The sequence below is a fragment of the Dermochelys coriacea genome, chromosome 10, assembly GCF_009764565.3.
Source record: "Dermochelys coriacea isolate rDerCor1 chromosome 10, rDerCor1.pri.v4, whole genome shotgun sequence".
NCBI lineage: Eukaryota > Metazoa > Chordata > Testudines > Dermochelyidae > Dermochelys > Dermochelys coriacea.
Genome location: NC_050077.1, coordinates 78,270,266 through 78,281,534, shown reverse-complemented (window position 1 = coordinate 78,281,534; position 11,269 = coordinate 78,270,266). Strand labels below are relative to the sequence as shown.

The 11,269-nt window shown below is 43.0% G+C and overlaps 1 protein-coding gene across 3 annotated transcripts in view; it reads right to left on the bottom strand.

The window, feature by feature from the left end:
* Positions 1 to 11,269, bottom strand: part of LRRK1 (leucine rich repeat kinase 1) — a 109,589-nt gene that overhangs the window by 27,739 nt on the left and 70,581 nt on the right. For all 3 annotated transcript variants that reach the window (XM_038418730.2, XM_043494558.1, XM_043494559.1), the window contains 5 exons: positions 8,542 to 8,662; positions 8,094 to 8,253; positions 7,048 to 7,324; positions 2,383 to 2,554; positions 814 to 977 (listed from right to left, as the gene is read on the bottom strand). In XM_038418730.2, the coding sequence (XP_038274658.1) occupies positions 814 to 977; positions 2,383 to 2,554; positions 7,048 to 7,324; positions 8,094 to 8,253; positions 8,542 to 8,662 (894 nt within the window). The remainder of the gene's footprint in view (positions 1 to 813; positions 978 to 2,382; positions 2,555 to 7,047; positions 7,325 to 8,093; positions 8,254 to 8,541; positions 8,663 to 11,269) is intronic.

The window sequence follows — 11,269 nt, the reverse complement described above, 5'->3', positions numbered from 1 at the left end:
GGTACCTAACTCCCATACATTTCACAGGAGTTAGGCACTTCAGTCCCTTTGAGGATCTGGGCATTAGCTGTTCTGTGTCTCAGTTCCCCATCTGTAAAATGGGAACAGCACTTCCCTATTTGCAAGGGCTGCTGTGAGGAGAAATACACTAAGATCATGAGGTGCTCAGATACTACAGTAATGAGGGTACCTTAGGTAAGGAGGAAGAGGCTGCAGGACAAAACTCCATGGCTGCTAATCTATCCTAGTGGGTGGAACAGTGTCTATACCCCCAATATCCTCCTGGACACTGCATCTTTGTAAGAATAAATGCAGTTGTTTTACTTCACCCGATGCAAGGCTTTGCACTGGCCTAGCCCCACCACATCTCACATGCCCCCTTTTGCAAGCAAAGCCACAGGGCTTAAGCTGCACAGAAAAGAAAAGTCCTCTGTGCGGGTGTGAATTGAAGCCGTATGGCAGAGAATTTTAAGAGCACTGTGCAGAGATCTGTTCATCCAAACACTTGTTTGCCTGTAAAAATGCAAAATTTTCCACAGGCGAACAGCTCTGCTCCAAATGTTACTTTACATTTTTGGAGTTCTTCATATTTGCAGCTGCAACAATAACAGTAAGAAATAATAAGTGATACATTCCTAACTGGCAAACAAAGACTGATCCATTACTGTTGAGCTTTGCTTTTATCTGCTGAATTTTTATATATATATAAAGTCTCCTCTTCAGTTGAAATTAGTCAATGTGTAATATTTGAGTCAGGTCTGTTAGCGTCCATTTAGCATGCAGTTTTATGCAGTAGGTTACAGGCGAGATTACCTGAGGTAGCCTCCATCAAAGGTAACAAACAGACCTTCCTGCCAGTAGACTGTATGAGTTCTTTTGACTCGGAATGTGCTGCAGCGGTTTCTTTGAGTGCCTGTAAAGCTGTAGATGGTCACATTTTTGTTCCTGCTCTTGGTGTTCTTCTTGTTCTCAAACAGCTGAAACGAGCAGCATAACACAATAATTCAACACCGAGACGTCTCACATGGGGATTCCCCTTAATCAAGCAAACAGGACCGACCCTTCTTTCTCTGGCCATCTTGGATATTTTCCATTATTTTTGGAATTAAAGTGCCCGTGACTTGTAAAACAGCTTGTGAAGTGATTAAAATAAATACAGTCATGACTATGTCAGCAGCAAAACAAGAATTCCAGATCACGTAGAGCAGAATGGCCTCAAGCCAGTGAACATGGTTCATTCTACTGCCTTCATGCACAATAATTAAAATGGATTTTGTATTTGAAATTACAAAGAAGAATAAAACTGTTTACTGGGTGAGCAAACAACTATCTGCCTTCAGAGCACGGAGCTAGTAAATCCACCTGTGTCAATATTTCAGAAGCTGTTTCAAAAGGTGGAAAAATGACTTTCTCTATGCTGTTTAAAAATAGTGTGTTGAGAATTCAACATGATCATCACTCAGAGGTCTACCCATCTGGGGCTTGAACTGATGTCCAGTTAAGTCAATGGGATCCTTCCCACTGTCGTCAGTGGGTACTGGATACAGGCACTAGTGAGATGTGTAAGATTTACTTCCTGCCCAATGGGATATAATCAGAAATGCTATGAGAAATTTTTACACTATTAAAAAAAAATACCTGTAAAATAATGAAAAGGAGTACTTGTGGCACCTTAGAGACTAACAAATTTATTAGAGCATAAGCTTTCGTGAGCTACAGCTCACTTCATCGGATGCATTCTGATGAGCTCACGAAAGCTTATGCTCTAATAAATTTGTTAGTCTCTAAGGTGCCACAAGTACTCCTTTTCTTTTTGCGAATACAGACTAACACGGCTGCTACTCTGAAACCTGTAAAAAAATGGACATTCCTAACATTTTGCAAAGTCTTGGAATTGGAGCATCTCCAAATCTGACTAATACTATAGGACACCTAAAGAAAAAGTATCGACATAGCTGATGCAAGTTAAGTGGGCAGTTTTAAGAGGTGACAGGGTAGAGTTAATGGGTAATTATAACGGCTTCCAGGTTATCACTGGAGAGATGTTGCAGCATTAACTTGTGCCACCACCAGCAACGACTTTAGTAGCTTTAACCAACCATGCAAATGTTATTTTTATGACTGGAAAATAAACTTTGGACTATATTGATTCTAAACAATGCTTAATTGTATAAAAATGGAATCAAATTTCAGTAGGACATTTCCTGCTCACCTTACTCATGTGAACAGTGCTATTGAAGTCAATGAGATTTCTCACATAAGTAAAGCAAGCAGAATGTGGTCAAAGAGTATTTGTGAATGAACTCCCAGTGGTATTTATGTTTTTATTAAATGACATATTTTATTGTTTTCACTTTCTATTTTGTGACTATAGTAACCTACCTGGAGATCCATTTCTGCAAGACTAATTAACATCCGAGCTATGAACCTTTGCCAAAAGCCAACTGGGACAAAACTCATCTTGAACACTCTTTGGACAGTGTTTGTGGACTGGTGGCATAAGCCATGGATATCTAATGCTGGTTTGGCTGGGAGGAGATGAGGTAGGAGGTAGCTGAAACAAATCAAATGTGACAGTTCAAATCTTCAGTTACAGCTTTACAACAGCAAATACCTTGTACTGTGTAAAAACTCAGTTTCAGTGTCCACAGAGCATTTTAATAGTACAGCCTACTGCATATAAAAAGCTTTATGATACTCCAGCAACATATGAAGAAGGGACACAGAGCTACTGCTTTGAGGACTGTGCTTAATGTATGGTACGGAAATCAGCAAGTGAGGAACAAGCATTGTACCCAACTCAGTAAGGTCGAGAAGATAAAATCGATATGAAGGGGAGAACATTTGTATAAACAAAAATTAACTGCATACAAATATGATATAGTCACTGGAATGGTATTTGGTTTCCATTAAATTCCGAAGTGACTTTTGGATTCATTCAGGCTGACACATGTGAAGATGCTGTCCTGAAAGCAGAGAATTACAGCTCCAATCCTGTAGGAATCTTTGAATATAAAAACCTAGGGGCAGTTGTTTATTACAGCTGAGCTTCACCCAGCACAGATGAGAGGTATCAGAGAGTCAACAGTTACAACTCCCTAATTGCGAGAGCCAGGCTATGTTGCCCCTCCTCCCCACTCCATGAATTAGTGCAGCCTACAGGTTAGTATAGTTTACCCCCATACTGTATGGTCCCTAAAGGACTATAATGCAGGTGAGGATCAGCTGAGTATAATTCTGTCCTATCCCCTACATGCCCCAGACAATCTCCTTTTCTCTCTCAATATGTCCCTATGCTCAGGTAGGGGAGGCGAGCAGCTGGTACAGCAGCCAGCTGTGCTAGTTGAGAGAACCTTTCTCTGGGGGAATTCTCAGCTGGCCAGTTATGACCAAAATCCAGCTACTCCATGCCATGAGAGCCACAGAAAAGGGCTAGGTTGTTTTTGAGAGTCAGACCCATATTAGAGTCACAGTAGAACAGAAAGCTTTTGGTTTCCATAAAGCTATTGTAAATGTGTTGTTAAGCAAAGACTATTGATTTGTCCTATTACACGGTATTTGAGAAGCTAAGATATGGGAGGAGAACACTGCTCTTTTGAAAAGCAAAATGAGAGGTTGTTGATCTGCAAGAGAAATTCATGCACAAGTTATTATTTAGGTAAATTACAGTTTTCAATGACTGCTCTAGCAAGGGTCCTCAAAGAAGTAAATTGTGTGTAACACTCCTTTAAAATGGGCTTATGGCTTTTGATACCTACTAATAATACTACTTTCCAAACCAGATACGTACTACTACAACAAATTCATTAACGGCCACACATTTAATTTAAAGGGCTCTCAGCCCAGCCTGGACTTTTATAATCACTGTCAACTGTATGTGCAAAACTGTGCATATGAATGACAAGATTTAGACACCAAAATATCCAATTTGTAGTCACAATCAAGTAGCCAAGTAGCTAAGCAGCTGGCTAAATTCTATCATTTGTGCATTGTGCAAGTTCTTTTCATCCTTTGAACGTGGAAGGAAAATTGTGGCTTCATAGAGAGAAGATTTTTCTAAAAATGTAGGTCCGGGGGATAAATAAATAAATAAATTGCACTTATAAAGAACCCCTTTGCAGAATTGTAAAATCTACAGTATTATACCCTGGAAAGATAAGCTGAGGCAAAAGACTAAGATTTAACCAAGGTAGCAAGGTGTCAGTGGCAGAGGTGGGAAAACAACAGGTAATCTTGGGTCAAAGTCCCACACTCTAGCCACTAGATCACAATCCCTCTTACATAGTTAAACCTATAGCATCCTGTGAAGGTCAGTATTAGAATAATCAATTCAGAAAGACTATCTTAAGGACATATTTGTATATCGTACATATAATGTATGATAACATTTTACATGACAAAATTAATCATCCTACAAAACACCTTTGGAATTTAAAACAGTAACCTTTCCATTTGTAAACTGAAAACAGAAAGGTAAGGCTTTCAGCCTTAATTTAACAACCAAGACAAGGCTGAGCTACATACATCTTAGGCAGATTGAATTCCAGAGATGCAGAGCGTATTAAACGAAAAGCTCTTGCTCCATAAAACTAGTGGACACATCTTGTGATAGCATATAAATTTGTCTCAGTATATCTAAAAACATGTCTAGGAATGTAAGAAATATGAAGGCCAATGATGTCTGCTGGACCAAAACCACAGAATGGCTTATAATACAGATGGAGATTCAACACAGTGTTTGAGCAGCAGCCAATGTAAATCTTGAAAATATGTGAAACGTATCCCCATCCACCCTTCTCAGTATGTAAACTGGCAGCTGCTTACTCTGCCAATTGCAGGGTGTAGAAAGCCCTATCAGGCAATCTAGACAATAATTGCAAGAGTCCAATCACAAATAACTGCTTTGGTCTGCCAGGCAGAAAAATTAATGCAACCTGCTGTATCTCCATCAATGGTGGGCGGGCGTATTGTAACCAGGAAGCTCAGTTGGCTCCAAATAGATTGGTTGAAGTATAAAATAACAACCCATTTCCTTACTACTGAGCCAGGGACAATGTAATTGCCTTTGAGAAAAATGGCAGATCAGGACAAGGAGTCAGAAAGGCATTTAGGATTAAGCAGAAACATTATTGCTTTATCTGTGTTAAGCTTGAGAAAACGTGCTGGCAACCGGGACTGGATAACTGACAGTCATAGTGACAGGATTGAGAATGCAGCACTTGTAGCAGCATTAAGAACTCCTGAGGGATTTAGAATGAGGAAGCAGTGCGATAGAGTTAGGAAATGACGTGCAAATGTTATGCCGAAAAGGCAGTAGGGCTAGGACTTAACTATTAATTCAACAGACAATCGACAAACAGAAAGAAGAATAGTGGGGAGGAGAAGGGAATGGGGAAAGGGATTCAATAACATTTAAGTGAACATGGTCCCCATGTCAAATTCCTAGTGCAACATGGAGGAATATCTAGTGATGAGTTTTATCATAAGAAATAAACCTTGTCACGTAAGACATGCTTTCTTGTGCTCACTGCACTGGGGATTAGATATTTAACTCTTGTTCTCAGGGTTGACGTGATCACCAGCATTTGAGAGCAATTTGTCCCCAGCGCAATACTAGTGGGAACCTAAAGATTTTCTGCCTTGCTCTGGAGCATGGATCATCTGTTCAGATCAGATGGTCCGTATTTCCCCGTAAGGCAGTCTTTGGTGGAACTCTGGCTTGTCTGCACAGGAGCAAGAGATGTAATTTCCAGCTCGGGCAGACATACTTGCATTGATCAAGTTAGCACACTAAAAATACCAGCGTAGCTGCTGCTTCTAGTGCCTCGGATATGCACCCAGGGTTTCAGATGGGATTGTACATGAGGTGACTAGCCTATCTGGCTGCCCATGCTGCTACAGCTATACTGCAATTTTTAGTGCGCTAGCTCAGTCAAAGCCAGCACAGGTATGTCTATCCGCGCTGGAAATTACACCTCCAGTGCCAGTGTGGACATAAGTGCCAACACCCTGGGTACTCTGGGGCTCAAGCACCCACAGAAAAAAAACAGAAGGTTTCAGCACCCACCAGCCACAGCCGTTTGGTGGGGCCACTGATCAGTTGTTTGGAGGCTAGCGGGAGGGACTCAGAGGAGGGTGAAGATCAGTGAGCGGGGGTGTCAGGAGAGAGGGTGGGGCAGGGGTGGGAATGGGTGGAGCAAGTGCGGGGCCTTAGGAGAAGAGGCAGAATGGGGGCAGGGCCTCAGGACAGAGCAGGGGTGGAGCACCCACCCAGAAAAATAAAAGTCAGCACCTGTGAGTGTGGACACACCCTTTGTCTTTGCCATCTTCTACTATAGCTCGTTGACAAAGTCCGATACTTTCTGATGGTGAGACAAGTTCCTTCATTATGACAGCTAACTATAGTGAGACAAGTTGGGTGAAGCAGTATCTTTTTTTGGACCAACTTCTGTTGGTGGATGCTGCAAACTTTCAGGTCCACACAGAGCTTTTCTTCAGGTCTGTGTAGCTCAAAAGCTTGTCCCTTCCATTAACAGAAGTTGGTTCAAGAGAAAGATATTATGTCACCTGCCTTGACTCTCTCACATCCTAGGACCCACAAAGCTACAACAATTCTGCAAACAACTATGGAAGTTTCCTCCAGTGACATGGCTGGCTACTATTCTCTACCTAAATAATCATTTGCTCTCGCCCCGGCTTAGTCATCACCAGTGATCATTACTAAGGCTGCGTTTATTTCACGGAGGTCACCGAATCCGACTTCCAGAGGCCTCCCTGACATTTTCTGCTTCAGCCTCTGAGATCACGGGACTGGAGCTGGCAGCCAGCGGGGCTGGCAGGGTTCCAGTGACAGGCGACAGCCTCCTCATGGGGGCCCTCCTCAAGGTTCCAGTGAGGGGTGCGGGAGGAAACCATGGAGCCGCAGCAGCAAAAGTCACAGACAGGTCACAGCTTCCATGAATTTTTGTTCCTTGCCCGTGACCTGTCTGTGACTTTTACTAAAAATAACCATGACAAAAATCTTAGCCTTAATCATTACCAACATACCTGTTATTGGCTACTGGTAGTGCAATTTCAAACTTGGCCAGGAACTGGAAATACTGTTCTTCTGTTTGTTCAGTAAACCCTGTCCCAACTAACAACATCCTGAAATCCTCTGCTTTGATCAATCCATTCTTAGCAACAGACTTTGAGCTCTTAATATTAAATATTCTCTGAAGGCATTCTGCTAACCAGACTGGATCAAGGAAATAGAGGTTTCTCAGTCCATGGCTGGTGTCTGGGAAATGCAGCAACGTTCCTGTTTCTATAAGGAAACTGATGGCTGTAAAAAAAAAACCAGAAGAGCAAGATAGCAGTGTTATGAAACCATACTACAGACAGCAGATTAGAAGAAAGCCTTGATCACTTCATCCAGACAAGGAACAGACCCGAAAACATGCCAGCATGTAGTCAACAACCAGCATATAGCATTTACATGCAGAAGCTATAGCTAACTAGATCTCATTTCTTACAACACAGCTGCAAATACATCTTTATTGTTTGCAAGATACAAGCTTTCAGACTACACTGAACTCTTCTTCAGATCTCTGCCCCTGCCCCAACTCAGATCCTGTTGTTCTCATGGATGCAGCGTTTCCACTGGTGGGAATACTGCTTGGGTGAGGATTGCAGGACTGGTCCTTCATACTTGAAACTCAAGACAGTTTTAATAAAATATGTCAGTGTTAATTTCTGCAGGACTGGTTGAGAATGTGTCACAGAACGTGGGCAGACAAAGAGATGGTACTTTAAACTAGCAGCACACACAATACAGCATATTCTAAACTGGCAGCAGAATGATTGTCACTTGGAGAGGTATGCTCTTTTTAATGACAGTAGGTGGAATGTGACTAGATTTTAGAGCCCTGGAGACCTCCTGGAGACACCGATTCCACCACCCATGATTGTTACCAATCACCTGAATAGAGATCTGCACAGACTCAGAATCTTTTACAGTAACGATCTGAACAGCAGCTACTTTCATTCTCATAATATTTATAAATCCCAATGAACGTTAACTTCCAAGCAATTACTGGGCTCCCGAGACATACCAGCTTGCAAGTCCTCATAGTCTTTGATATCATTTCCAGGGGTTTGCTCTATGATTTGCTCTATTTGTTTGTCTGTTAGATACTGCACGTCATCATTTTGACTCCTTTTCTGTTGTTCTGCTAGGACAGCTTCTTGGAGACTAAGGTAACTTCTTGGTATCTGTAAGTCACATGAGAAAAATAGCACAACCAATTCCAAACAACAATCATGCTATTCAGCAGTTGGGTTCAAAAACATGTTTAAGAAGCAAGCTTATGAATTTGTTTGTTTTCCAAAATCAGATAACTTACAATATTTGTGTTTGCTTGTTTTGTTGTTGGTTTATGGCTGCTGATACATTGTACGTATTTCCTATAGCTATAACCAAAAACCAAACATAAAAACATAAAACAAATGTACCTGTACCCAGGTTCGCTACAATTCTCATTAGAAAAAATAAACACTTACCAATCTCGCTGCAAGCTTCTGTGAGCAAATAAAGCTGCCAACATCCTTCATGTTACTAGTGACTTGAAATATCAGTTGGCGGAGCCCATCAAGGCCTTCTAGGGTCTTACATGATAGCTCACTGCAAACGAAAACCAGGGGGAAGGATTGTGAGACGTTAATACAGGTTATGATTCTTCCTTTAGGGCCTGTCTATACTGCATGTCAGCTGACTCGGGCTCAGGCAATGGGATTGTAAAATTGATGTCTAGATGCTTGGGCTCAGGCTGGAATCCGAGCTCTGGGACCTTGAGAGACGGGAGGGTCCCAGAGCTGGGGCTTCAGCCCAAACCTGAACGTCTACACAGCAATTTTACAGCCCCACAGCCCAAGTCCAAGTCAGCTGACACATGCCAGCTGCAGGTGTTGAACTGAAGTGTAGATGAACCCTGAATGTCACTATTTCTTTATCTGTTATTTGGAATTTCTAATTTCCGGTGCCGGAATAAATGAGGTGGGATGGGGGCAGGGTGTTCTCAATGAGGGTCCTTGGTTTGGGAAAAAATACCAAGAAATGTGAGAAAAAGATATATTGGTCCAAATCCTGGCCCTCTCAGTGCCATCTGTTGTGCATTGCTCAGGGACACAGAGCTCTCTCCCTCGGGGGAATGCCACAGTGGCACAAAGCCAATGTATCTAGCGCTCCACCATCCACTCTCCATCCCCTGCATTGGCAATGCTCTGGGATGAGCCAGGAGTATGAGATGTCAGCAGTCCATAGGCGACCGTTCTTGTCCAGCTGGTTCGGTCAGCCTCAGGTTCAGGGAGGTAGAATGGTGGCTCACAGCTGCCTTTCCCTCTCCCCCCCCCCCGGGTCCTGCACAAAATGCAGCTGGCTGGACCCCCTTTATGCTGGGTCCCTACAAGCTGGCCTTCTCCATCTCTCTTACAGCTAGGAAATGCCTGTCTCCATATCATGCTATTCCCGGTCTCCTTGTTTGCTGCACAGGAGCACTGCTCTTCTGCTTCTCCCCATAAAGACTCTTTCTTACGGATTCCACATATGGTGGGGAGGGAGGGAAAGGGAAGAAATTTGTTTTAAAGGAGAATTCTGTATTTTAAACCCTGGCCATTGAGCGGTGGGGGGCAGGGGGATGGGGGAAAGTATGTGCTCACACACCCGGTTCGAGCTGAATGAATGGCCAATAAGAGTGCTTTTGTCTCACCCGCACAAAGGCATTCTGCAACTACTCTGGCTGTCCCCGAGTAGTGCTCGGGGGAGCCGTGTTCCTGCCAGCTCCAGGTGAATGATGGTGAATGAATGAAATTGTTTGGGGTGGGGGTAGCGGTGGGGGTAGGGGGAAGGAAGTGGGCATAGCGTCTCCAGCTAAGAGGAAATGAATGAGGAAAGTTGGACAGGAGACTGGAGGCTGACAGGAGCTGAGAAGCAGACTGTGCTGGGGAGAGTTTGAGCAAGAATATTAATTAGAGTTCAGGGTCAGGGTGAAGGGAGTTCCCTTTAAGAGAGAGAGGTCCGGGCAGGCTGCTTTATGGTGGCAAGAGAGTGGCTGTAATGAGAGTGAGTAGGAAATGATGGTACCATGGTAAAGTGCAGCACCATTAAATTCGGTGATATGCTGCTAGTGCAGCCAGCACTGTATGCAGGGTAGGCCCAGGTAAAAGCTGGACTCACGAATGTGTATCCTAGACCTAGTTTTAGTGCAGCTAGGACATACAATGCCTATTGCACGCTGATAAAAGAAGCCGCTCTGATTGTGAGTGTGAACACTCTGCCTGAGTGGGAGCTAGGCCATACACCAAGCGTCAGGTGGTTTTTCTGATGTTGGGAAGGATACAGGAGGCTGGGAAGCTCAATGCAGTGTCTGTTTACCAGATGCAGAATGTCACAGCAGAGATCTTCACACTGACAGTGTGTGCAGAGTGTGAGTGGCTGGTGCAGCAGAATACCCCATTTCCCAGCTATGGGAATTTAACATCAGCTTCTGGGCCTAGTCAACTGTTCCCACCAGAAATATCGGGAATTTCCAGCTGTTAGGGGTCATTGACAAGTTGCTGCTGTCTCAGCACAGTGCTCAGCAATGGCACATGCTGGGAAATGTAAGTCCTCTATTTAATTTCCCAGCCTGAGGATTCTGCGTTCCCCAAGTGCATTCTCACACCGGGCAGACGTGAGCGCGTTGGGCTGAACTCCATGACCTGGTTATATAATGAGCAGTCACTGACTCTTTGGCCTTTCTAAAATAAAAAATGATGTAGACTGTAAGCCCTTTGGGGCAGGAACCAGCTTTTTGTTCTGGGTTTGTACAGCACCTAGCACAATGACCAGGAATCCTAGTTGCTATGAGAATGCAACTAATATGTAATAATAGTGTTGTAAAGTTATAAAGGCATTTATCTTGCAAATATTACAAATCCCATTAGTATATTGCTAATTGGCAGTAATAATACTTAGATCTTATAGAACAGTTGCCATCTTTATCTTTAAAGTGTTTGCAACATTAATCACTCAATGGATACAACTCCCCTGTGTGTTAGTTAATAAAATTTATCCTTATTTTACTTAGAGGGAAAATGAGATGCAATGAAGTGTAAGTGTAAGTGATTTGCCCAAGGTCACAGCTGCGATTAGAACTCAGTTCCTGGCTCTTAGACCCATGTTGAGACCACTATAGCATGCCGCACTTCTCTCTCTAATTATGCCAGAAAAAATCCAAAATACAGATGAAGT